Source organism: Canis lupus, chromosome 24 (assembly GCF_011100685.1).
Source record: "Canis lupus familiaris isolate Mischka breed German Shepherd chromosome 24, alternate assembly UU_Cfam_GSD_1.0, whole genome shotgun sequence".
NCBI lineage: Eukaryota > Metazoa > Chordata > Mammalia > Carnivora > Canidae > Canis > Canis lupus.
This window is the reverse complement of record NC_049245.1, coordinates 4,838,551-4,866,508: the sequence shown is the minus strand read 5'-3', so window position 1 is coordinate 4,866,508 and position 27,958 is coordinate 4,838,551. Positions and strand designations below refer to the sequence as shown.

Here is a 27,958-nt window from a genome sequence, read left to right as displayed (position 1 = left end):
AGCAAGCTTAAGATACCATCTCACTCTGAGAGTGATCCTTCCATCAGGAATTTCTGGGCACTGGTTTTGTTCTGAAATGACTGGCAAAGAAGTAGGTTTTCTAGGGCCCTTTTAAACCTGCACCCAGCACCTACTGGCCTGGCAGCCAGTAGTGCTCCCCAGGAGGCATGCAGAAGGGACAGCGACAGCAGGCCTGGGTCAGCTCTGCTCACAGCCTTCCGGCTCATGTGGCTATTCCCAGCTGAGCGGCAGCACCTCACCTGAGCTTCTCCTGCACTGAGTGGAGTCTAGGGAAGCCTGGAGTCTGACTGTACGCACCACACTGAGCACTCAGGTTTTCTCAGCAGGGCGCTCCTGGCAGCTCATTAGTGTCCACCAAGGGCAAAAGTTCTTCATTTTGTGTCATATGTCATCATCACACTGGAGCGTCCCACAGTGGGAAGTGATTGGCCTTGGAAGATCCCTCTGAAAGTGCTGTGGGTGAGAGGACACAGCAGATAAGAAGGATCCCCTGTTTGTTTGGTGCTCTACATGTGCCAGTGCCGATAGCCATGCCATATCCTGTCCCCACTCGTGCCCTGGGCAGGCTGAACTGGCGGCTGATGGCAGAGCAGTTACAGAAGAGTGGACAGAGGCGTGGAGGATTAAATGGCCTGCCAGGAGTGCCTCCTGTCCCCTGTCCAGTAAGCTGCTGCCTGTGTAAGAGACAGCTGTGCCTACCCCAGCCACTAGGCCTTACCCATAGGGCTGACACTCAGCATCACTCAGCTTGGGGGTTGTGGAGGGGGTGTCCTGCGCTCTTTCCTCCCCCTGAGCACTAGTGAAGAGCTGTGTAGGCCCACAGCTGACATAAGTAACAGTTCGAGTTTCCCTTCCCTCTGAGGCTACAGAGTCACACAGTCACTCTTCAAACATAACAGGTCCTGCTCATTCTTTTCTGCTCTCATTCATGCAGTACTTTGTGCGTGCCACACTGTGCAAGTCACATTACCACAGTTGTCTTCATGAATGGGGAGCTCAGGGAAGATTTGTTCCCAGGGCTCCCCCACACCACCAGCACCCCTGCTGTTGTTCCCCACGTCTATGGTTATCACCAGCAGGTGCATCAACTTACCTGTCATTCCCGGATGGCGACACTCCAGTTCCCGCTGGTGGTGCCATCTCACCATAACTCACCCCTCAGTCTTCCCATATTTTCCCGGGTTGTCCTCACCTTCACCCTGGCCTCTTGCTCTTCAGCCTCTCCTTGTTTTCTGTCATCTGCCTGTCGTTTTCTGTGCAGGCGGTCTGCACTGCCTGTGCTCTCCATCTTCACACGTCCGACAATGAAGAATGAATACATGGGACAATGCTGGTCTCCTCAATTCACGTGCCTTCTCAGCCCTCCAACAGAACATTGACTCCTACCCCTCCCTCAACCCCAGCTTCCATTGGTCCTCCCTGACCTATTTCTGTCAGTTCCTTCCTGACCTCCCCGAGCTTGGGGCTTGTCCCCTCTTGAGACCACCACACTCTGGCCATTCTGTGTCCCTTGCTGTGATGCCATTGTACTGACTGCTTGCTTTGGTTGCCCCTGCTCAATGGCTGGGCCTTGAGGGTCCCTGTCCTGCCTGCGTTTTCTTGATGCTGGCAGCTGGACTCTCCTGCTGTGTGTCTGCCTTGTATCAGTGGATGGGCCTGGGGCCAAACTCCTCTCTCTTGCCCCAGTCTGCCTCTCGTACTGCTGTTGACAGGCCACACGGGGTCTTTTCCTGAGGACAAGTGCCAGGGATTTGAGAGAACTGACTCTAGGCCCTTGTTGCTTTGGGAGTTTTGGAATGGTGGCAGCTCTCAGAATGAGGAGGGGATGTCTGGAGGTACACAGAGAACTCTGGAGAGCTGTGACAGGGCGGAGCTAGAGTCCATTGGCCTGTAGGGGAGGACCTCCATCTCCTTCCTGTTTAAGCCATACTCAGGTAGATTTACAGCTCTTGCAGCTGAAAGCAAAATATCTCATAAAATGTGCACTGAACTAAATGAGAACATGGGTGTTCAGCAGGTTATGTAACTTGCATAAGGTTTCACAGCATGCAAGTGACCAAGATGGGACCAAACTCTAGGCCTGTAGACACCAAACTCCACATTGTTTTCAGGGAGCCACATGCCTTCTCTTGTTTAATTATGAACTTCATTTAAGACTTACATTGAGCACCAGCTATGAATCACGCCCTATTCTAGGTGCCAGGGACACAGAGGCAAACCAAGCAGACCCACTGGTTTCCTGGAGCTGTCAACCACATATATAGGTGATGACCTCCACTTACTATGAGCCAAGCCCTATTCTAAGCACTTGGCAGGTATGAAGGGTAATATTATAATCCCCATTTAAAAATTTTATTATTTTATTTTTTTAAGTTTATTTATCTGACAGCACAAGCAAGAGGAGCAGGAGAGGGAGAAGCAGGGAGCGCAATGCAGGGCTCAATACATCCAGTGGCAGAGGAAGCTGGGGTACTGGCAACTCCTGCCACTCTTCCCATAGTATACAGCAGGCCAGGCTGTGATCCTTCTTTTCCCTTGTCTTCATGGCTAGAAGATATGCAGGGAACTCAAGGCCATCTCTCTCTGCTAAATTAAAGAGTAACTAGTTCTAACATGGGTTCAGCTCCTTGGTAGTTTAGCAACAAGCTGCTGTAAGGTCTCAGTTTGCTGTACATTTCTGCCTTGATGGTTGAGGAAGTCAGAAGGCTCAAATACAGCTATAACTCAACATTAATTATCGGGGAATAAGGCTGGCTGATAAACCTGTGTTTATTAGGGAGGGAAACCTTGCTCTGCAGCCTTCTGCAGCCCCCTCACATCCTATTGGCTATGATTTCTATTGCAGCCCCATGTGATAGCAGGGTCAGACATGGGCACTTCTGAAGTAGCAAGTAAGTCAGCAGGGAGGGAAGAAGCAGCTGGAAAGATGACTGTACCTGCAGTGCTGGCAGATGACAGTGGTTTCTCTGTGGGATGCTGATGATAATACAGCATTACTGGCTCGTTTAGAACAATCAGGGTCATACAGGGGGAAGGTTCCTGACAGGTGACCCATATATGTCCCACTGACATTACATCTGTCCAGATGTTTAGGAAGAAATGTGAATGTCCTTAGGTGGGGCTTGTCCTCTCTAGTGTGGCTGCAGTCTCCACCATGCCCTGTTCTGTACTTTGTTGCTTCCCTCAGTTTGCTATCTGCCTGGTCCTTCAAGGCATTTAGGCTTGCAAGCCCTGAAGTAGTATCCATGTTGAACTAGTTTATTCTTGCATTATGCATTTTGAGCATGGATGTCTTAATTACAAAGAAAATCCTTTATTTTCTCAGTGGACTTAATCATGACTTTGGGGAGTTTGGGATCTAGATAGTCCCATCCCCCCTGCTTTAGTCCCCTCTGAACTTTCTGAGAATCACCATGAGAGGTACAGGCTGGCTGTAGAATGGCTATCTGGCCCTTGGCAGTGTCTGTGTGTCCAGAGCTGCTTTTGGAAGACTGGATTTCTCCCTATGACACTAGAGCCTGTACAGTCTGCATAGTGTTTCCTTTGTATTATGGACACCCTCATCAGTTAATTAAAAACTAAGAAAACAAAGGAAAAACCAAAAGTACTCCATTTCAGTGTTTATAGATCACATGTTCATGGGACCTATAGTAGTTTACATTCCCCTTGACATCCATCTTTCTGTTAATTTGAAAGTTGTTGACATTCTACACGATTCCATATGCATTACCAATTTCTTTTCTTCTTTTTCTTTCTTTCTCATTTGTTTCCTTAAAAAAAATCCAACTGCTTTCTTGCCTTGAGATTTAAATTCCAAGTTTTGGCTGCCTTGGATTCCAAGTTTTCTGAGAAAAGGCTTAAATTTATTAGGTTAGTTCACAATGTTCTCATAGAAAACTTTGAGGCATGGAACCATATGTGGTTGGGGTGTGTTAAGATAAATAATGTAAGAGAATCAGTATTACATCCTTCACAGAAACTCGGGCTATGCCTGTGGCTTAAATAATTATCACACATGATTTACAAGTGTGGTCCATGGTGGGAGGGGACAGGGTTGGGGTGAAAGGTCAGATCAGTGTTCCCACAGTTTCATGCTGTGTTGATGGCACCTCTGAATGAGTGCAGAATCAGATGGGCACAGTGGCCACTGGAGGAGCCTCCAGGAAGCCTGCTTTATTTAGGAATTATTCCCCATCACCCTCCCAGGGTCTGGCTTCTCAGCAGCATTTAAGAGTAGAAAGTAAAGAACAGGTTGGTTGACAAACAGGTCTTTGCATGAGAGATTGAATCTTAGCAGTTGGGGGGAGGCTTGGTTTGGCTAAGTCACTGGTGATACTCACATTTTATATATTTACCTCTAAAGAGGCGACACAAAACGGAGAGGGTCTCCTTTTAAAATAAAAATTATTTTCTTAGTTAAGACTAACTTGGAATGTGTTCATGATTTTTTAGTGTGTATGTGTGTGTATAATTTGTCTATAGATACACACATATTTATTATACATACATGTATAAACACATACACAGACACTGATGTAAACATAAGCTGCTGGCAGCTGAAGGCAACTTATCACAGTTCACTGCAGAACATTGATTTCCAGATGTTTGGATTTCATCAACTAGGAATATAGAAAAACGAAAAAGAAATTGGGGGGGGGGGTGGTATCCAGCATGAAGTGCCAGCTCTGTTTTCTAAGATCATTAGCAAAAAATTTTTTGGTGATGGCTGTTAGCTAACCTCATCATGGTGATCACTTTGCAATATATATAAATATCAAATCATTATGTGTACACCTGAAACTCCTATAATATATGACAAGTATATATAGCTCAATAAGTTTTTTTAAAAAAGATTTTATTTATTTATTATAGACATAGAGAGAGAGGCAGAGACACAGGCAGAGGGAGAAGCAGGCTCCATGCAGGGAGCCCGATGCGGGACTCGATCCCGGGTCTCCAGGATCACGCCCTGGGCCGAAGGCAGGCGCTAAACTGCTGAGCCATCCAGGGATCCCAATAAGTTTTTTTAATTTCAGTAAAATACACATGCAATTTATTATCCTAGCCATTTTTTTTAAAGATTTTATTTATTTATTCATGAGAGACACAGAGAGAGAGAGAGAGAGGCCGAGAAGCAGGCTCCACGCAGGGAGCCCGACGTGGGACTTGATCTCAGGTCTCCAGGATCACACCCTGTGCTGAAGGCGGCGTTAAATTGCTGAGCCACCCGGGCTGCCCATCCTAGCCATTTTTAAGTGTGCAGTTCAGTAATGTTAAGAACATTCACATTGTGCGATCCAAGATCATTTTGTGAAAAAAAAAAAAAAAATAGAGCAAGATAGAAGGACCCCCATGCACTATCCTCATCGTTTCATAGAGACACCAAAAGGGAAATGAGGATGGAAGACTGTTATCTTAGATGCAAGAAATTCCTCTCATGGCAGAATAGCACAGAGAAAAATGCCACCAAGTATCAGTAGCTGATACTTTCACAAGACTTTGTTGATGAAGCTATGTGTTGGTTTACATCCCAGTGCAAGCATTTTATTATTAGTGGCCAAATGCCAATACAAGCAGTTAACATTACTGGCGCTGGTCAGCAACCCTGTTCTATATCTGGTTGTGTTTGTTTTTTGAAAATTTTAAAAATTTATTTATTCATGAGAGACAGAAAGGGAGGCAGAGACAGAGGAAGAAGCAGAGCAGGGAGCCTGATGCGGGGCTTGAACCCAGGACCCTGGGATCACAACCTGAACTGAAGGCAGATACTCAACCAGCTGAGCTATCCAGGCACCGTCTGGTTGTTTTTATAAAAGTAAAAATTGATATTTATGGTGGAAGCCCATATAATAGTCATTCCACTCTGATCCTGTTCCCTTCTCTGTCTCCTCAAAACTTTTGTACTGAAGGTGGTTTGTATTCTCCAAGTCAATACCATATTGGCATAAGCCCATTAGCAATGTCTAGTGCTGTTTTGTGTAATGGAATCCTGTCGTATAGAGCTCTTTGAAACTTAATTTGGTTTGTATAACATGATCCATTTTGATATGTGTAGATCTGCTTTACTGTATTGCTTTATTTGACACTACATTTATCTGTCCTTTAATCAGTGGATGTTTAGGTTGTTTCTGGTTTTTTGCGGATACAAACAATAGTGCAGTGCTCATTCCTGTCATTTCCTGTGCATATTAATGGGAATTTATCCAGGGGAGTTATCTGAGAGAAGAGTTGATGGGTCAAAGGTGAATTGGTGTCTTCATTCACAAACTCTAATTATTAGTGTGTTAACCAACCTCACTGTTTAGCATAGCTTTTCAGGTAATAGGGAGTGGGAAAGATAATAAGTCAGCCATTAATAAATTTGGTTTTCTGGACTGAATTGAGAGCTGGTGATTATTGATCTATCTAAAGGTTCAGTTCAAAGTCTGTCTATAATCAAGGGATGACCTGGCAGGTTGGTTAGAGTGTTTTCTTCATGTGCTTGGATATGGGACAGTGACTGGCAGGGAGAAGCCAGCCCTTCAATAAGTTTTCCTCTTTCCATGTGAACTATAAAATGTTTGCAGTCCTGATGTGGGAGGCAGATGAAACTGGGTGTTTCTGTCTCTTGAGCTTTGTTACACATGGCTTTTTTGGTCTAAAAAAATCCTGTGGGCCCAAACTTGGCCGTTGTGCTTTGACGAATTTCTCAGCAGGCCTTTCTGGAGTGGCCTTGCTGTTGCTCAGTGTCAGATGATCTGTTTCTTTCAACTGTGTCTAGTCTGTGGTTTCCTTGAACAAGTTGGGGAGATATCCAGGGGAAAAGTGGACCTAGGTTCTTCTGGAGTCGGATGCCAGAAGTCTAAGAGGGCTCCCCATGGCCAGCATCCCTGTGTAGCCATCATGCGGCTTACTAGGAGCACTTTGGGGTTTTGGATGTGGGTAAGTTCAGCCTCAAAAAACAAAATTGAGACGATTTCTGAATGTGCATAATGTCCTTTTTTTTTTTTTTAATTTATTTTTTATTTTTTTTTTTATTTTTATTTTTTATTGGTGTTCAATTTACTAACATACAGAATAATACCCAGTGCCCGTCACCCATTCACTCCCACCCCCCGCCCTCCTCCCCTTCTACCACCCCTAGTTCGTTTCCCAGAGTTAGCAGTCTTTACGTTCTGTCTCCCTTTCTGATATTTCCCACACATTTCTTCTCCCTTCCCTTATTTTCCCTTTCACTATTATTTATATTCCCCAAATGAATGAGAACATATAATGTTTGTCTTTCTCCGACTGACTTACTTCACTCAGCATAATGTCCTTTTTATTCAGAGCCTTCTCTCTTACCTCCAGCGAATAAAGGAGTGTGTTGATCACTCTTTAGAAAACAGTGGGAAAATAACTTGGTTAGAGAAAGCTATAGAGACATCAGAGGAAAAATAAATAAAAGCTTTTTCACTTATAAGGTTCTTCTCAGCCTGTCAACGAAGTCTGTTGGTTGACCATTTTCAAAGAGCATGTGGCAAGATGAGTTATGAGTGGGGAAGAGTCCGGAGAGATCACATGTGTGACCAATCTGTGTTAACAGTTCAGGTGCCTATCTGACGAACATTTTGCAGACTATTTGGCATATCTGAAACACTGTGGCATATCAGGTTATCAGAAGCATTTTCAGTGGTTGCTGGGTGTAAAGTAATTGGTGTTTTGGATATGCAGGCACATGTTTACATTTGTAAAACAAGTCTTTTTACTTTTTATAATCAGTTGTCAAAGCTTGAAAAACAGCAGCAGAGGAAAGAAAAGACCAGAGCCAAGGGGCCTTCTGAATCAAGCAAAGAAAGAAACGCCCCCCGAAAAGAAGACCGCAGTGCCAGCAGTGGGGCAGAGGGTGACGTGTCTTCTGAACGGGAGCCGTAGACTTAGGGATGAAACTCAGGTAGGAGCCTCCCCTCCTTGCATAGCCCCATCTTCTCACATTTTGGGCAAATGGTAACAAATAGAGAACAGAATGGCTTTTGCAGCAGAAATAATTTTATGAGCTTTTCCGGATGAAGAGAAAAGTGGAGGTGTGGGCAGAGACCCACGGACCTGGGGTGTTCTCCTTCCTCACTTACCTATGTTGGTCGACAACTGCTGCTACCATGAACATTTCCACAGTGCTCGTAGATGTGCGATCCAGACTAGGAGCCTTGCACAGGCCCTTCCTTGCCATGGCTCCATCCTCTCCACTCCTGCTCTCAGCAGTTGCAGTGGGGGCCACAGTCACCTGCAGCCTCTTCCTTTCATAGCTGCCTGCCTCATGTTCTTCCATCCTTCAGTTCATCCTTCTTAGTACCAAGTGCAGTCCTAGTTTCCCTTTCCTAAGATAGGGCTTCATTCTTGTCACTTCCACACCCAGGAATGCATCTCAGTTCACTGTAGCATTAAGTCCATTTTCCTGCCTGAAGGTCAGAAGCACCTAAAACTTGATCCGGCCATCTGATGGCCCTTTGCTCACGTTCATTCCCCCAGTGGGCACGTTATTGAGAGCCTCTTACTTGTCAGAGTTCACAAGTTCAGGGAGAAGCATAGAAATCATTAGACAGCAGGGTGGTTTGTTGTGGAAGTGGTGGGAATGTGGAGGGGGAAGTTGGGGAAGCTCCACAGAAGGCAGGACCCCAGAACCCGACCTCAAAAGACATACGGAAATGGGCAGATGAGGGGCGAGGGTGGGAGCTGTCTCATCTAAAAGGAGCAGATGCAAACACTGTTGAGTGTGGGACGAGGACAGAGTTTTGGAACAGAGGTGGAGAAGAATGGCTGAAGCCCTGGGTATGAGTGGGGGTGGGGTATCTGGGGAGCTTCCATAAAATTAGAGAAGTAGGAGAGTTCTGGGTTACAGGGCTCCAGTGTGCAGCTGGAAAATGTGGATTTCATTCTGGGATGGTGGGGAACCTCTGAAATGGTTCAAATGTACAAGTGACATAATCAGGTATGAAGTTTGAGAGAATCACACTAGCAGCTGTGGGGAGTGAGGCTGGAGCCAATAGGCCAGTTAGGAGACATAGCAGAAATCAAGAGAGAAGTGAGGTCTGGCTAAACATGTTGAAGCCTTAGCCTTCAGCTTATATATAGTCTGTGGTTCATACCACGTCAGCATCTGGGTTCATCCTGGAGACGTTGAGTGGTGAGAGAGAACATTCCTCAGATGGTTTTTGGCCTTCTCTTTAGGCCATCTGTGAAATGACCTTTAGGATGCATATTCCCAGGCACTGAGCTCTATACTACAGAGTCAACAGTGATAACTGGGTGCTGTGTAACTGGCTTGCAAGTACAAACAGACCAAAGCAACAGAATAGAGAGCCCAGAAAGATTACATTGTTAACTCACTGGTAGTTTTAAGGGGAGGGAGGCACTGGGTAATAAATCCAGTAATGTTCCCTTGACTTCTCCTCTAATCATTCTCTTTCCTACCCTGTATCTACGGGGAGTGGCCACAGGTTTTGGTTGATTTTTCTCACACTCACGTGAGTGTGAAGCAGGAATCAGAGGCAGGTTTTTTCACACTCAGCCTCATTTGTCACAGTCACAAGCCCTTCCTGCACCTTTTCTTGGTCTGGATCTAAAGACATGGGTTTTTATTCATGAACTGTAACAGTTGGTATGAGTTAGGGAGAGTCTTCTGGAAAGTGCTACATGGTATCTAAATAATGTTAAATACTCACAATACACAGTAACATTTTATGTGGTATTTGCATCAAATAAAACTTCCATTCCCACCCCTTCAAAACTTTGTGATGATTTGCTCATATCAGTGGTCAGTTTTGTCATCACAAATATTGCTGGTGCTTCTGACTTGCAGTCTGAACAGAAACCCTGAATCTGAAGGGTGAACTGTGTTACACAAAGACAGTGCACACAGTGGCTCTTTCAGTGAATTTTATAGTTGTGCTCATTAAGTGGGTCCAGCAATAACTCAGAAACTCATTGACTTCTTATTTCCATCCTGATGATTTCTGTGGTCAGTAAGTTATATAATTTTTGCTCCTTGGTTTTTCTTTATTAACTAAAAGAGTAAAATTCATCCCCTTTGCCAGTAATGTTGTGAAAAGCAGGCAGGTAAAGTCATAATACCTTGGTGACTGTCCCAGCAGGCTGGAGTGGGAGGGGCAGGTAGAAGAGGACTCTCCCCATGTTTCTATGGCACTTCTTGTTAAGCCTCCCCTGCCTCCTAGGGATCGTGTTGGAGAGAATGCCCTGGCACCCACTCCTGCCCCTGGAAGAAGGATGAAGGACTGGCTAATCTGATGGCCAGGGAATGACATGCATTATAGTGGGTGGTTCCTTGGTTCAGAAGCAAAATCCAGACCCCACATTTTCTGTTTCTACTCCCTGGACTGAGGGTAGCCGCCCAGCCTACAGGGTGTTTTACCTCTTGGCCCTACTCTAACACAGCACCGTATGTTTTCCTTTTAGTTTTTAAATTATAAATAATAGCTTCTTCCCAGTGAGTTTTTTAGGACCTTACAATAAATTTTAAAAAATTGAATTTTCAGACTCCTATGATAAGCTCAATGAATAGAAAAGGAATAAATATATAATCATTTATTTCCTAGTAGCCAAACCCAGCTTAAGAACATAAACACACACACCCCAATACACACAAATTCAAACGTGCCTTGAATTTTCAAAATGGCTTTAAAAAATTCTTATGCCACATAGTTGATTTCTTTCTTGATTAGATTGTCAACCTGCTAATATATTTTATAAATTTAATGTCTTGGTTTTTGATGTAACTGTGTCTATTCAGTACTTTGAGTCTTTCTTTGTTTACTTTATTGAATGATTTTGAATTCTGCTTTTTATATCATGTAAAACATAGTTTTCTATTTGTGTTAGATTTTGGCCTCAGAATGATTCCAGTAGAAAGGTATCCTGGGCATTATTATCCTATGCTTGTGGGCAGTTTGGAAGTGATTTTGCCATTTCTGTGGGGCAAGAAAAACACCCAAAAGCCCCATGCGTAGAGGAAGAGACAGTTAACTGTGTATCACAGAACATCCTGGAAGACATGTTCACAATAGAAAGCCTCACACAATAAAAAGTGGAAGAAGTGAAAGTGGGCATTTCTTTTCCACATCTCCCAAAATTTAAGAGGCAGAATTTCTCATGGACTTGTAGGTATTTATTTTTTGCTTTTCTAAAATCAGTGGAAAAGTTAAAAACCTGTAATCATATTTATTCTCAAGGTATTGCAGATTGGGTAGTATAGATCTTGGAGTAAATTATGCTACAGTTGACCCTTGTACAGCATGGGTTTGAACTCTATGGGTCCCCTCATCATGGATTTTTCAGTAAATATATTGGAAAATTTTTTAGAGATTTGCAACAATTTGAAAAAGCCCACAGGCAAACCCCATAGCCTAGAAACATAAAAAAATTAAGAAAAAGGCATGTCATGAATGCATTAAATATAGGTAAATACAGTCTATTTTATCTGTTGCTACCATAAAATACACATAAATCTATTATAAAAAGTTAAAATTTATCAAAACGTACAGAAATACTTAACAGACTATATATGACACCATTTACAGTGGAGAGAAATGGAAACAAATGTGAAAATGCAGTATTAAATCATAACTGCATAAAATTAATTATAGCACATACTGTATACCACCATAATCATTTCCTAGCTACCTCCTGTTGCTATTGGCATTGAACTCATGTGTCATGAGTATCCGTTTAAAATGTCATGTGACAGTAATCATCTCCACTTGAGCAGTTTGTCTCTGCAGTAAATTGTGGATTGTAGTAAAAAGTGATCCCTCGCAGTTCTTTTATACTTTTCATAATGTTGAGTGCAATATCCTAAACCTTGAATAACACCGTGGGATCCATCCAGGGAGCCACTAGTGGTGCTTGAAGTGCTCCTAGGAAGCAGAGAAAAGTCATGACACCACAAGAAAAAGTTGAATTGCTTGATGCATACTATAGAGTAAGGTCTGAAGCTGCAGTGCCCACCATCTCAGGATGAATGAATCCAGCATCAGGGATGTTGTAAAAAAAAAAAAAAAAAAAAAAAAAAGGAAATTCAGGAAGGCATTGCTGCAGCTATGCCAGCAGGCACGGAAATGTTGCGCTTTTTCTCTCATATTGGAAATGCAGCTTTTATGTGGGTGCAGGATTGCTATAAGAAAGGCATACCTATAGACTCTTAAGATGATTTGAGAAAAGGTGAAATCATGCAACAGCTCAATGCAAAAGGAAAGTGAAGGCCCCAACACTGGAAAATTGAATGCCAGCAAAGGATGGTTTGATAATTTTAGAAAGAGGTTTGGCTTTACAAATGCCAGGGTAACAGGAGAAGTAGCTTTTGCTGACCAAGAAGCAGCAAACAAGTTCCCAGACACCATTGAGACGATCATTGAGGAAAAAGGATGTCTGAACAGGTTTTTAATGCAGACAAAGTACCCTATTCTGGAAGAAAATGTCCCAAAGGACATTTATTAGTAAGGAAAAGAAGCAAGCATCAGGATTCAAAACAGGAAGGGAGAGGCTAATTGTTGTTTTGTGCAAATGCAGTTGGGTTTATGATCAGGGCTGCCCTTAAAGCTGCTAAACCTCCCTCCACCAGTGTCGTCCATCCCCCCCCCCCCCCCCCCCCCCCCCCCCCCCCCGCCCTCAGCTTTGAAGGGAAAAGATAAACACCAGCTGTTATCTTTTTGGTTGCATAACAAGGAGGCCTGGACAATGAGAACCCTTTTCCTGGATTGGTTCCATTGGTGCTTTGTTCCTCAAGTCAGGATATACCTTGCCAGGAAGGGACTACCTTTTAAAAGTTCTTTTGATATTGGACAATGCCCCTGGCTACAGAATTGTGTGAGTTCAACACTGAAGCTGTCAAAGTGGGCTGTGGTCTCCAAACACATGGTCTCTGATTCAGCTCTAGATTAGGGGGTCATGCAGACTTTGAAGGCTCATCACACCCAAGACTATATGGAAAACATTGTCCATACTATGGAAGAGAATGCCTATAGAACATCAAGAAGGTCTGGAAGCATTACTCCACTGAAGATGCCACTGTTATAGAAAATGCTGTGAAAGCCATCACGCCTGAAACAATAAATCCCTGCTGGAGAAAACTGTGTCCAGATGTTGTACATGACTTCTTAGGATGTACAACAGAGCAAATCAAGGAAATCATGAAAGAGATTGTGGATCTGGTTAAAAAAGAGGCAAGTTGAGAGGTGATGGGTTTCATGATATGGATCTTGGAGAAATTCAAATGCTAATAAGCACCACAGAGGAATTAACAGAAGATGACTTGAGGGAGATGAGGGTTTCTGAACCAGTGTGAGATGGTGAGGAAGAAGACCTAGGAGCAGCAGTGCCAGAAAACAAATTATTAGTCTGGCAGAGGGTTCTAATTCTTCCTGACTGCTTTATTTATTTATTTTTTAAGATTTTATTTATTTATTCATGAGAGAGAGAGAGAGAGAGAGGCAGAGACATAGGTAGAGGGAGAAGCAGGCTCCATGCAGGGAGCCCGATGCGGGACTCGACTCTATCTTGGGACTCCAGGATCACACCCTGGGCAGAAGGCAGATGCCCAACCACTGAGCCACCCAGGCATCCAACTTCCTGACTGCTTTAGACTTCTTTTATGATGTGGATGCTGAAACTAAAGCAGAGGTGGAAGGAGGACAGGTGCCACATGATAACATTTTTAGAGAAAAGAAAAGGCAAAAATGTCAGAAATTATGATATTTGGTATTCCCCTAAAGTTACTCCGAGTGTGCCTGCTTCTTCTGCCTCCCCTTCCACCTTCTCCACCTCTGCTCTGCCACCCCAGGACAGCGAGAGCAGCCTCTCCTCTTCCTCCTCCACCTACATCATATGAAGATGGCGAGGATGGAGACCTTTATGTTGATCCACTTCTACTCACGGAATAATAAATAATCATTGTTCCATAACAGTTAGTTAGCCTATGGGCTGTGTATGTGCGTGTCCTCATGTGGAAACCTAGTAACTGTATGGCAAGAACTGCATGAGATGGTTTGTGTCATCATCATCATTGCCTATATAGTCATCATGTAGAACATCGTGTGCAAGACTCCCATGGAAGTGGAGAGCCTATCCTTACATAGGCATAAGGTGTATGATGCTAATATAAAATTGATAACGCCTTTGTTCTCTTACTGTTTTATAAGTTTGCTTTCAAAGAATCACCATACAATATGCCTCTTTGTCTTACAATTGGAGAGAGTGCCTATCGGCCTATCATCATGAGTAAGTTTTTTTTTTTAATAATAAATTTATTTTTTATTGGTGTTCAATTTGCCAACATATAGAATAACACCCAGTGCTCATCCCGTCAAGTGGTTTTAAAAACAATGTTAACAGTGTTTACAGTAATGTATCATGAGTATAACTGTAATACCGTATGCCAGAAAAATTTTACAATGATTCATTAGTGAATAGGCTAGGCTGCCATAAAGCAATCCTATTGCTGCTTCTTATTATCAACACACTTATCATTACACCTGTAAATACGAATTTCTTTTTCACACTATCTTTTCATTTTTGGTGTGTGATGTTAGTAATATGGATAATGCGTACAGTGTTTTGGGTCATGTGGGATGATGACGTAGGTACTGACAGATAATTTGTCTTGTGAACAGATGAAAACTTCTGGTGCCAGTAAATATAGGACAGGACTGTGAATGTATTTTCTCCTCATGATTTTCGTAATAACATTGCCTTTTCACTCACTGATTTTCCTGTAGGAACACTGCATATTACATATAACATACAGAAAATGTGTTGTTTATGTCATCAGTAAGGCTTTGGTCAGCAGTAAGCTGTTAGTAGTAGTTAAGTTTTTGAGGAGTCATAACTTCTATAGATTTTCAACTATGTAGGGGTTTGTGTCCCTAACTTGTGTGTTATTCAAGAGTCAAAACAAACAAACACACAAACAAAAACCTAGCCAGAGAAGGGACATGATAGTGGGGGAAGCAAACTCAAGGGCACAGTGTTTTGAAGAGTAGATTTGTTTTGTTTTCCTTTTCCCTGTAAATCAAGGGCACTGCAGCCCTATCATCATTATGTCCCTGGGGAGGAGGTGGGGGAAAGGTGAATGACCAGGAATCATGTAGCTGGAATCTTCCAGCAGGAGGGAAGGTGAAAGAGAGCTTCAGGGTAGGAGGGGCAGTGAAAGAGAGAAGAGGAGTAGAAGAGGAGAAGCCCAAGGCCATGCTTGGTGCTATGGTTCCAGGATTGAGTCCTCTGGCTGGTGGTTGGGTTGACAGGAAAGCTGGAGGCCTGGGGGCCTGTGTGCTGGTCCCTGGTGGGAATTCGGGCAGGAGACTATGGAGGATGGCTAGAGGTCTCTGTGAGGCTGCTACAGTGCAGTAGAAGGGAAAGCAAGACATGGTTAGGAGACAAGATGCAGCAGGAGTCAGTAGAGGGGGTTGAGGGGTGTTGAAGAAAGGTGTGGGGGTTAATTGGGCTGACCCTGCATCCTGGTGGAAGGAGCGAAGTGAGCCTGCCCCAGAGGCTAAGGCCGTTGCATCCAGGAAGCCAGGAGGGTCATGACCTCAGCTCTTCATAGGACTGCTACTATGAGACCCTGCAGATCTCAGCTACAAACTCCATGTGGGTGGGGTGTGAGGAGTCTGTATTGCTAGTGAGAGCAGAAATGAAAGCAGGGTAGGGCAGGGGTGGGGGCTCTGGCCCCCAAGCTATCAGGTGCTACTCAGTGGTGTGTCCAGGTCTCAGCACCAGGTGCGGCACCATACCAGCCCCCCTGGGCACAGGGGCCGTTCTATGACTCAGCTGTTCTCACACCCTGGTGTGCAGAATTACTGTGGGTTCAAGATTGCCCCTGCTGCCACTCAGCAGGATGGGAGCTTGTGAGGATGTTTGGATGGGCCCATGAAAACACAGAAGCCACGTTTCCTTTGCGTGTTAATGGAGCACTATTTGAGTTTTGGAATACATGAGGAAAATCATCTGCTTATTGGCACTTTAAGGTGAGTGTCCAGTTGGAATTCAAATCAGAGATGTTAGTGGAGGCCCCGTGGCTGGTGCAGACATTCAGGCATGGACAGACATGAGGGGCCCTCTGAGACACCACAGCCACAGCCAACTGAGGGCCAGGGAGGAGCTGGGGTACCCCCACCTCTGGGTTATAGACATGTTCTCAGATTTGAAGACCCTAAAGGGGGCCAGGAGTGAATGACAGCTGGTCCTCCAGTTATGGATTTGGGTTTTCTGTTGTCCCATTTACTGAAATTCGTCATTCTCAGTAAACCTACAAAATCACCACCCGATATTCAGATGTCTGTAAAAGCTGAATTAAGTAGTCACAGAAGGTGACCTTGGCATTGACTGTGCTGCACAGAGAAACAGCAGCCCTACTCCTGCCTCAGTGAGGGGAGCTACAGTTTTCATTTGGTTTTCTTTACAAACAGAAAGAGCCCTAGGGAGCCTCACAGCACCTAAGGGAGCAGCTTTGAGTTTCCAAGGCATAAGAAAGAAAGAGAGAAAGAGAGAAAGAGAGAAAGAGAGAGAGAGAGAGAGGAAAGGAAAGGAAAGGAAAGGAAAGGAAAGGAAAGGAAGGAAAAGTAGCAAGAAAGGAAAGAGGAAAAAAGGAAAAGAAAAAATTAAATGAACAGAAGAAAGACACCGACAGAAACACGCCCCGCCAGATAATTCAGGAAATCGGGAGCGTTGAAGGCTCTGTGCAGAGTGATCTGACTCTCGCTAGCCCTACACGACCACTGACCTCCCTCACGAAAGAAAGAAAGAAAAAAAAAGCAAGAAAAATGGAGTGAGAAACTCCATGAGCTTAGGTATAGTTTTCTAAAATGAAAATGAGTCGGAAACCTTCAGAGGGAACTCCCAGAGTGCTGACATTTCTCTATCACATTGTAGATGTTCCTTATTTTATCAAGTGGACATGGAAGTACTAAAATGCACTTCTGTTTTTGTCCTCTGTCTCATTCCTTCAGGCTCACTCACCTTGCTGGGAGGGTTCAAGGTTTCCTCTGAGACTGTGACTCCCTTTCCCCTTTCTGGCCACAGCCAAAGGCACCATGGCAGCCCCTCACGAGGACCATGTGCTCTCTGCCTTTGATTGCAGGGTCAAGTACTGCCTCATTTGAGTATTTACTTCACTGCCATCATTAGAGTGTGAGAGGAGCATGCTCCTGAGCAGCACCCCACATTTCTGTTCTCAAATGTCAACACACTTGAAACCAAGCAAGGAAAAAGCATTTTGGAAGCTGCCATCTGTTTGCTTTTTCAACTTGACCTTTGTCTGAATAATAAGACATATCTGGCTGAGCACATTTCTTTCTAATGAGCTAGAGCGGTTGTGTGTGTGTGTGTGTGTGTGTGTGTGTGTATTAAATAGTCATATTTTCACTGTTGTCAACCCCCCCCCCCCCCCCACACACACACGTAGACAGTAGAATCTCTTTCATTTCCACAGCTTTCATTTTGCCTCCCTGTCAACATTCATTCCCAGTTCATAGGCTGGTGCTTCATGTATAAAACTGTGCCTCCAAGGTACTGTTTTTATTTTTTTAAACTTAACATTTTTTTGGTGGTTGCCCTAGAATTTGCAATACACGTTTTTTTTTTTAAAAGGATTTATTTATTCATTCATTCATTCATTCATTCATTCATTTGAGAGAGAGAGCTCATCAGCAAATGGGAGGAGGGCAGAGGGAGAGAAAGAGAATCCTCAAGCAAACTCCTTGCTGAGCACGGAGCCCAACACAGGGCTTGAACTCATGACTCTGAGATCAAGACCTGAGCTGAGATCAAGAGCCGATGCTTAGGGTGCCTGGATGGTTCTGTCGGTTAAGCGTCTGCCTTAGCTCAGGTCATCTTTTTAAAAAACATTCAGGTGCTTAACCATTTGAGCCATCCAGGTGCCCCACAAATCCAAGTTTCTGACCTATATCACATTTCTTCTGCCTAAAAACTGAAAAACTTCTTTCAGCATTTCTTGCAGTACAGATCTAAGGAAGTCTTTATTTCGCTCACTTTTGGAGGATAATCCTACTAGTGCAGAATTTTAGATGGGTGGCTTTTTTCGTTCAGTAGTTTAAATATTTTTTTCCATTCTCTTGCTTGCATAGTTTCCTCTGAGAAGTCCTTGCAATGTTCCTCTGTGGGTAAGGTGGGTTCATAGCTATCCCCCATTCTTACCCTTCCTTCTTTCCTCCCCCCCTTCAGCTTCTTTCAAGATTCTCTCTCTCTTTCTCTTTCTCGCTCTCTCTCTAGATTGGAACATTCTTGGCCATTATTTCTTCAAATACTTCTGCTGTGTTCTCTCTTCCTGGTATTCCAATTATGTATATGTTGTACCTTTTGCAATTGCTTCACATCCCTTTCCCCTTAATTCTTTTCTCTCTTTGCATTTCAGTTTGGAAGTTTGTATTGACTAATTTTCAGGTCCACTGATTCTTCCTTTGGCTGTGTTCAGTAGGTGAGCCCATCAGAGGTGTTCTTTCATTCTGTTATGGTGTTTTTTTTTTATTTCTAGTATTTCCCCTTGATTCTTTCTTGGAGTTCCTATCTCTCTGCTGTATTACCCATCTGTTCTTATGTATTGTCTCTTTTACCCATTAGAGCCCTTAACATATTAATCATGGTTATTTTCCCTTGTCTGATAATTTCAACATCTGTATCACATCTGAGTTTCACTCTGAAGACTGCCTTGGGCCTTCTGAGTTTCTTGAACCTGTAAATGTTTGTCTTTCAATACATTTGGGAAATTTTAAGCAGTGTTTCTTCAAAAAATATTTTCTGCTCCATTTTCTCTTTTCTAACCTGGAGGAGGTTACTGTTCCCACACCTTGGTGCTGTTCTGGCCTGTTATGCAGGAGGCTGAACCGCTTTCTCACTGATACATAGTAGTCATGTTATGCTAGCTTATCAGCAGTAGGGTTGGATTTTCTATGTGCCTAGGCTTCCACCTTAGTTTCATTTATTAGAAAATAAATTGGCAAGAAGATTCTGTCTATAGCTGAAGTAGTGAACCAAGCTTACAGATAACCTAGAAGTATGCCATCTAATACAGTAGATGCTACCTTTGGGTGTATATTTAAGCATAAATTAATTAAAATTAAAATTTAAAATTCATTTCCTTAGTCACAGTAGCCACGTTTCAAGTGCTCAGTAGCTACATCTGGCTAGTGGTTGCCATATTGGATGGTGCTGACATAGAATAAGCCTGTCATTGCAGAGTTCAGTTGGACAAGTGAAGATTCTGAACCACTGTCAGTTCTGTAAGACTGACTTGATTAAATACGTACAAATATATGTGAGCAATAGATAGTGTACAGGCTAAACAAAAATATCTTATTTATTTATTTGAGAAGGGGAGAGCACAAGATTAGGGGGAGGGAGAAGCAGACTCCCCGCTGAGCAGGAAGCCTGACACAGGACCCCAACCCAGGACCCTGAGATCATGACCTGAGCTGAAGGCAGATACTTAACGGACTGAGCCTCCCAGGGATCCCCAAGCTTTTCTGTCTTAATCAGGAAATTGAATCACTGTCCCCATGTTCTTATCACCAAGTTAGGACCATCAACTCTTGAATAAAGGCAGAAATTCTTCAGTTTGACAGTTCAGTGGAGGGCTCACTGGAATCTAAGTGCTAAGTCAGGGTGAATCCTTCTCTGATAATGTGGACTTCTCAGAGACTCCTGTTTTCTTATAGAACAGCCTTTCTTTTCTAGGTAAGTGAACTCAGATTAGATTCCTAGCTGTAGCCTGAAATAAATATATAAAAGTTGGGTTCTTTTGACAGTGGTTTGGAGAGCAGGTCTGTGGTCTATGTATCTTAAGCACTTACATCTTGTGGTTGCTCTAATAGCCTGAAGCCAGAAGTAGATCAGCTGGAAATCAGCATCTCAGAGAGACTTAAACAGGCTATTGAGGAATTCCTTTCTTCTGATGCTGTACTGTTCCCCACTGCCCCTGATGTTTGTAGGCAGTAAACGAGAACCACTCCAGAAGCTTCTTTCCATAAGGCTATGAAATTGTGGTGCTAAGTTAACTCAGGCACTTACCACTGCATGTCAAGTGCCTCCGTCTGCCCTCAGATAGCTCACCTGCCTCACGGAGACATCAGAAGAATGCACTTGGAAGTACATGCCATCCTCTCAACGGCTCTCACAGGGAGGCACATTACCTTTCCTCTAGGATTTCTAAATTTTATCACCCTTTTGTGCAAAATCATGTGTTTGTCAGCTTGCAAATAACTTCTGCTCAGTGCTTGTGATCTGGCAAGTGGACCTCCTGGATAGCTCCCTCCCATCTCCCCTTTCAGGCTTCTAGCCGTGGGAATGTTATGATCTCCAGCCACTCCCACCTGCCAACCAGTAATCTGGCCCCTGGGTTTTTCCATGGTAATGTTTAAGAAAATGAGAAGGAATATTTGTTAAAGTGAGATTGGAAATTAAAAGCAGCATCTATTTGATCAATCCATGTACCTTGGTGGGGCAGTAGCTTTCAGGTGCAACAGTGTCTACCGTTGGCCAGAAGGGTCTTGCATGCAGTTTGGGAGCTCATGTTATTAATGTTGATAGTGTGATGAGATGTGCCTGTTAGGTATCCCAGTGTTAGAACAGCTAATTTTAAAGGAATTTGTAGTTTAAACCCTTCAGGTTAAGTGCTTTATGAAATCTCTAGGCCTGAGTAGTGGTTTACTGTAAACTTTGAGAACCCCTGGGATGAAACCTCTCAGGTTTCTAGTTCTGTGATTCTCTGGTAGGGAATTGTGATTTCTAAATTGTCTTTCTTTTAAAATTTCTTTTGAAAGCCATTTTGTATTACAGAATTAATGCTCATTCATCACAGAAAGTTTTATAAAATGCCATAATGCTCAAAGAAAGTAAAAGTCACCTGCCATTTCATAAAGATAATCATTATTAACTTAATACTTTTATAATATTTTCTCTAATCAGATAATTCTATATCTTTTTCTCGAATTTTACATAGTTAAAGACAGACTGTATATATAATGTCACTGCTTTTATCATCTAATGGAATATTGTTAACATTTCCCAGGTCATTTATTCTTCTGCAGTAAACCTTATCATTTCCATCTGTACATCAGACATTGAAGCATAAATTTATTATCTCAAAGCTTGAACACATGTAGAATATTTATTTGAAGTAAATGTAAAAGAATAATATATTAAAGCTGGATCCCAAAACTCATTTTAAATTCAAAAACAAAGGTTTTAATCTGCACCAAGAAGATGAAGTTCCCCAAAGGTCAATGTGAGATCCAATTTCAGGATTTTAGTTATTAGTATTGCAGATGAGGAAAGAGACATTAGTACACCCCAGATGCCTAGGTTTGGGTTAGCATCTTGATTAAAATATAGGAGCATATGGATTGCTTTTCCTGGCTTAAAAGTGGAAGTAATATGGTCCCCAGGAATGATGTTGTATAATTCCTATCCCCTTGTGGTCTTTGAGATATCTCTTAGGAAGTAGTGCAGGACTGTGACTGGTGGGTTTTAGAGCATGAGGGTAGGCCTTGGGGAAAATTTTAGTCTCTTGTGTGGATCCATATAGAACTGAAGAACATAGCTAGTGTTATAATTAGCCTTTCTGGGATGGGCCCATAGGCCTCCATATCAAGCTGGGTGCAGGAATGGAAGGCTGTTAATTCTGTTGAGGCATCTGCTCATAATGTGACCCTTTCCTAAGAATGTGATCCATGCCGAGTGCATCCAGAAGCATATTCACAGATGTGGTATCACTGTGCAACCCACTATCATCAGAATCTTTTGCTTTTACTGAAGTTCACGCAATTAGAATTTAGATCTGAGGAAGTAGAAACTGCTGTGTTAAGTTTGGGGCTTAGTTAAATTCTTGGATGACAATTGCCTGCCTCATAAATCTTGGCAAGACTAGCTGGTAGCCTAGCCTTTTTGTGGTAGCCTCAGAATTACAGAAGGAGACTTGAGATACTTGGAGATTTTATACTGAAGAACCTACCATCCTTTGAGCAGTGTTAAAAATGTCTCAAAAGCAAGTGTTTATTCCCTGTCCCTATGGTTCCTTTAGGTTCCCCCCTGCCTCCTTCATGATTAAAAGGATTTGGAAATGAGACTTTTGTATCTTTTTTCAAGGAATTTGTCCCATTTCATCTGTGTTGTCTAATTTGTGGGAATAAAGTTACTTGTGAGGTATCATTTTAATGTCTATAAAATGTACCGATGTTAGCTCTTCGATTCCTGATACTCATAACATATGTCTTCTTTTTTCTTGATAAGTCTGGCAGGAGGTTTATCAAATTTATTGATCTTCCCATTTATTTTTTGTTTTTGTTTGAAATTTCATTAGTTTCTGTTCTAGTCTTTATTTTTTGTCTTCTGCATGCTTTGGGTTTTACTCTTTTATTCTTTTAGTTTCTTAATATAGAAGCTCAGATTATTGACGTGACAGCTTTCTTCTTTTCTAATGTAACCTTTGAATGCTATGAATTTCCCTGTAAGTAGTGCCTTAGGTGCATATCACAGATGGTGATATGTTGTCTTTTCATTTACATTCGTTTTAAAATATTTTCCAATTTCTCTTTGATCCAAAGGCCATTTAGAAGTGAGTTAATTCCCAGATACATAGTGTCTTTTTGAGCTCTAAGAATAAAGTTCTAATAAATTGGAGATTTTGGTGAGGACGGTGTTTGGGTTTATACATGACAACATGGCATATTATTCATAGTGAAGTTAAACATTGTCATGCTGCTGTCATTGTATGAACTAAAAGCGTAGCGTCAGCTGTTTTTTTTTTTTTTTTTTTTTTTTAATTTTTATGCTTGGTTTTATTTTTTTACATAGGATTTGAAGGCAAATTTTGGGACCTTTTCCGGTAATGTGTCTTATCTTTGTTCTTTTTAGTGCATTATCATTGGGCGGAACTGGATCCTGAAAAATTCATGAAAGATGCTAAGTACCTACACTGCTTTAAGAATTTGGAACTGAGTCATGAAAAGGAAGACAGAAGTAAGAAATTGGGAACCTGAGTAGCCCTGCAAAAACAAAAAAGAATAAAACAAAACAACACCAAAGGAACATTACCATTTTCTGTTGTTGCTGTGGTCTAATAGAGAAAGTGGGTGTTGGAGGTACGGGGGAGTGCACCTCATGCACATGGCAGCAGGGCATATACCCATGCTTTCCCCATGAAAAGACTCTGCTGGTTCCTATGATTTCTTGGCTCTCTTTTGAAACAGGCTGGCCCAACATCACTTGACACTGAGTCCTCCTTTCACATGTGTCCATGATGGGTCTCAACTGCATCCATGTTCTTCCCAGTACTGGCTAAGCCAGGCCCCGTGTTAAGGTGTAAAGAGAACAAACATCAGTGATAATGTATTGTGTAAGACCTTTGCATCTTGTAAATTTTGTCATTTTTCTAAAAAGAAATAATAAAATCCTAGACCTCAACAAACCACTTTATTATTAAACAGATCCTGCTGTGTTTTTGCTTAGTGATTTTGTTTATAGAAATACAATGTGTCTGACCCCACTCTAACCCTCTTGCAAGAGGCCGTCCCTGAGTGGCCTACACAGATCTCTGATTCTGTGGTGAGAGCCTATCAGTGGTAATTTTTTGCTGATGACATTTTACTTGGACATGAGATGAAGGAAAGGAGAGCATACATGGGAAGGTAATCCAGTTATGGAAAAATGGGCAAATGACTGAGACAGAGTATGGCTGCCATCTCTGATTTATCCACCTTTGGGAGGTGGAGAAAAGTCTCAGTGTGTTGGAAAATACAAATACCCCTTTTCCAAGAGCTGAATGGTTGTCTGTATATCCATCCAGTATCCTCACGGTTGTCTGTATATCAACCAATATCCTCATAATTATGTGAAGAAGGAACCACATTCTGCCAAAGAATTTCTTAGTTAATTTTAATCTGTTAGTGGCACAACTGTAGTGGTAATTTTTAGACATCATATGATGTTAGTAGTTACATAAATATTACTACATATTATATACAATTATATAATATCTATAATATTTTGATGCTTATACAAGCACAGTTATCTTCTCTTGAAATATTTCTTGCCTAACTGTAGAGGAGACATCTTTATTTGGCACTTTTGTAATGCTGAAACTCTATCTGTGACCTTTATAATAAATTCTGTCTAATATGACCCAGTTGTCTACTTCAAATGAAAACATAGAAAATGTGAGAAAAAGAAAAAAAAAGCTCAAATGGTATCTCGAGTGTTAATTAAGGTACTTGGAACATGGAGTTGGAAAGGGGTTTGTCAGACTGCCATCTCTGAACCAATATAGATGGTTCAAGATAATCCATGATAGCACAAACCTCTGGATTTTAAATCATTCCCTTCCAAATGCAAATCTCTGGTCAGATTCCCCATCTGTATGGGCAGTGAGGTCCAAGAAGCTCTGCTGTTTAAACTATCTATGTAGGCTTTAATTAAAATTCACTATGAAGTTACTCCAAACTACAGTTTTGTAAACTTGGTTGTAGGGTCATGGACTTGCTGAACACATTTGTCAGACATTTCTCTGCCACAACATTTTATCACCACCAATTAATGCTTACTGAACAGCTGCAGCCTGCCCTTCTGCTAATTGGTCACAAGGATGGCATAGAGAGAAGAGCTAATGTGCTTGAGGTCTGGACAGTGGTAAAATGATAAAGACCTTCATTGCCCACAACCCAGTTCCTGGATCCCATTTTAAAGGGACATAGACAAATTGGGGCATGAGCAGAGTCGTGTGGGCAGTTGACTGAAGGATCTGAAAACCATGAAGGACTGAAGGAGAGGAGCAAAACTCTGAAAGTTTGAAAGATACGGACAAAGCACTTGGGTCAAGAACAAAAGAGCAATAAATTTAAGTTCCATTAACAGATGCTGGCTTGATACAAGGTAAAGCTTTCCACCATGATTCAGAAGTGGATGGTGATGTTAGGAGCATTTAGCATTTGGGCAGTTCTGAGCTTACTTATTTAGGTGTGTGGCGAATTGTATATCAAAAATTTAAAAATCCTCCCTTGTGGTACACAGTAAACACGGTAAATGTCAGAATATGGTTCCTTGCTCCTTTTGTAACATTGGATTGAAGGAAGCTTTTTGATCATACTGAAGGCCATTTTCAACTCCTAGAAACAGAAGCAGCAGCATATAAACCAAAGACTGGCTCAACAGGGTCAGATCTAACCACAGGGCAAAGTTGTGAAATAAAAATGAAAGCTCCAGAAGAAACCTAATGAAATCCACAGCTGCATCCAAAAGATACTGAAGTCTACCTTCTCCTACCCTTCGCTCTCATTCTGAAGGTCATTTCTAATCCTTACTATGGGACTCATGAATAAACAGATTTGGGGTGTAGTTCCACTTGCAAAGTATGAAACTCAGTTTTTATACCCTCCTAACATCTCCAGCTCCTGCTTTCAGTTTATTTTTAATCTTTATTGTCCGTTAAAGCAGCATTTGGATGGGAAGGGAGAGGAGAATCATCCCATGTATGGCTTCTTGAGAAGGCTTGGCAGACTGCTGGCCTGTCCTCTAAACAGAGCAATGTTCAATAACACTGGGCAGCGGGGTCTGTTTCATTTGCCTTTAATGGTGTACTTTAGAGGAGGCCAAGCTCTTGAGAGATACAAAGCATAGACCAAAGAAAGGCACCTTCTGGGGTTGGATATAGCATTACCTCATAGTTGGTGGTCCACAGGAAGGCATTTTCTCTACCAAGCTGCATCCTAAAGAGATGGGTGCATGCCACCAGATAAAGTGGTATTTCATTGATTTGATTGTAGGGAACAAACAGTTCCACAAATGTACGATTTCTTGATAGGTTATCATTTTAGTCACTCTAAAATCAGAGAGGTGATCTTTTCTGTCAAACTGGTCAGATTTCCTGCCCTTTTTCAGCCAGGCAGTGTTCGAATTCTTAGTTTGCAAGTCATTACTGATTTGGATCTTTTAGGAGTAGAGTTAACCTCATTTCAGAAGACATGGAATAATAACCAAAGATAGAGCCTCCCATTGATCATATTTGGGAATAAGGTGGAAAAATCAGTTTTGAGGTGAGTCTGCCTCTCACCGTTGCTAAAGTGGTAGAGGTCTGGAGAACAAAACCTTAAATTCCCATTATGAAAGTATCTATTGCTGATGGTATTTTGGATTTGTTAAATTAGTTTGATAATAGAGTTCATATTTGTAGAGCCCTTAAAATAACTGCTTATTTTTGAATCTTCCCTGATGGTTGGTGCATGAGAGCCTCCATCATCAAGCAGGAAAGGTATTGGGGTGTCTTTTGAAGGACATCCAGCAGATAGTCACCCTGCAGCTGAGAGTGGGCTCAGTCTAGGCCCCAGTCCAAGTCGGTGCTGTCCCAGAGGGAGCTAAGGTCTGAAGAACAAAGCGGAGTTGGCAGATTGAAAGTGGCGTGCCAGGGAGAAGGCAAACCAGTGCCTCAAAGTGTGGGCAAAATGGGGATTCAGACATCTGCCAGCCAGCTGGTGGGGCTGGACTCAGGGAGATGAGGCCCATGGAAGGACATGGACAGATGCAAGTGGGGAGTGAGGAGCAGGATCAGCCCCCCCCCCCCCCCCCCCCCGATATCTGGTAAGGTGTGATCATGCATTTAGGTTTCATCACATCTCCCTCCTTCTCCAGGTGGATTTGTTCTAGTTTTGGAGTTTCTCGTGTGACATGGCTGTGAGAGTGACCTGGAGGACTAAGTGCAGCTCTGCTGGTGTGGGGTGACCAAGGCCACTGGACAGTACTGTGGAAGCCTCAGCAGCCAAGGGGTGACCCAGACTTGGGGTTGCATCCTGGCTGTGTGGCAGAGGTGCCACATGGTCTTGGCATGGTGTGTGTGTTCATTCAGCTCTCTGAACTTCATCCTCCATCTGTACATCTGGGTTGTAAGGGTTAACTTAAACAAGGGCTGTACACAAGGCACTGGGCATGGTGGCTTGCAGTGGCACCTGCTCGGCACACAAGGCACGTCGCTGTGATGATGCAGCTCAGTGTGACTGAAGCTGCTTTTTTTTCAGAAGCTGCATTACAGCTCTGGCCTGGTGCTCACCAGGCTTCCAGGCAACTAAAATCCCAGGTTTACTTCCCATATCCACTGTTTGGTCTGCAAACCCAAATGAACTGAATTTGTTTCTGTTGGGCTAGGTGATATCTCCTTGTGGTTTTGATTTGTATTTCCCTGATGACTAGTGATGTTGAACTCCCTCCCTCCCTCCATTCCTTCCTTCCTTCCTTCCAAGGATTGATTTATTTATTTAGAGAGAGAATGTGGGGCAGGGGGAGAGGGGGAGAGAGAATCTCTGCCAGACTCTCTGCTGAGTGTAGAGACCAATGAGGGGCTTGATCCCACAACCCTGAGATCATGATCTGAGCCCGAGATCAAGAGTCAGTTGCCCAACCAACTGAGCCACCCAGGAGCCCCTATATTTATCAGGGATATTGGCCTGTAATTTTCTTTCCTTGTAGTGGCTTTGGTATCAGGGTAATGCTGGCCTCATAGTATGAGTTTAGAAGTGCTCCCTCCTCTTCATTTTTTGGAAGAGTATGAGGAGGACTGTTATGAATTCTTTTTAAAAAATGTTTGGTAGATCCTATCAAGTGCCCCCCTCAGTGAATCTACCAAACATTTTTAAAAAAGAATTCATAACAGTCCTCCGGGGCACTTGATGGCATGAGCATGGGTGTTATGCTATATGTGGGCAAATTGAACTCCAATAAAAAAAAATTAAAATAAGTCAGTTGGAGAAGGACAAACATTATATGGTCTCATTCATTTGGGGAATATAAAAAATAGTGAAAGGGAATAAAGGGGAAAGGAGAGAAAATGAGTGGGAAATATCAGAAAGGGAGACAGAACATGAGGGACTCCTAACTCTGGGAAACAAACTGGGGGTGGTGGAAGGGGAGGTGGGCG

The 27,958-nt window shown here is 42.7% G+C and overlaps 1 protein-coding gene across 5 annotated transcripts in view; it reads left to right on the top strand.

Annotated features, from left to right (window-relative positions):
- The window catches only part of DTD1 (D-aminoacyl-tRNA deacylase 1), a 184,615-nt gene extending 161,128 nt beyond the window's left edge, over positions 1-23,487 (top strand). For 4 of the 5 annotated variants that reach the window (XM_038571467.1, XM_038571466.1, XM_038571465.1 and 1 more), the window contains 2 exons: positions 7,762-7,933; positions 22,915-23,487. In XM_038571467.1, the coding sequence (XP_038427395.1) occupies positions 7,762-7,914 (153 nt within the window). In that variant the 3' untranslated portion in view covers positions 7,915-7,933; positions 22,915-23,487. The remainder of the gene's footprint in view (positions 1-7,761; positions 7,934-22,914) is intronic. The other variant, XM_038571469.1, reaches the window with a different exon arrangement.
- Positions 23,488-27,958: the final 4,471 nt, after the last annotated feature.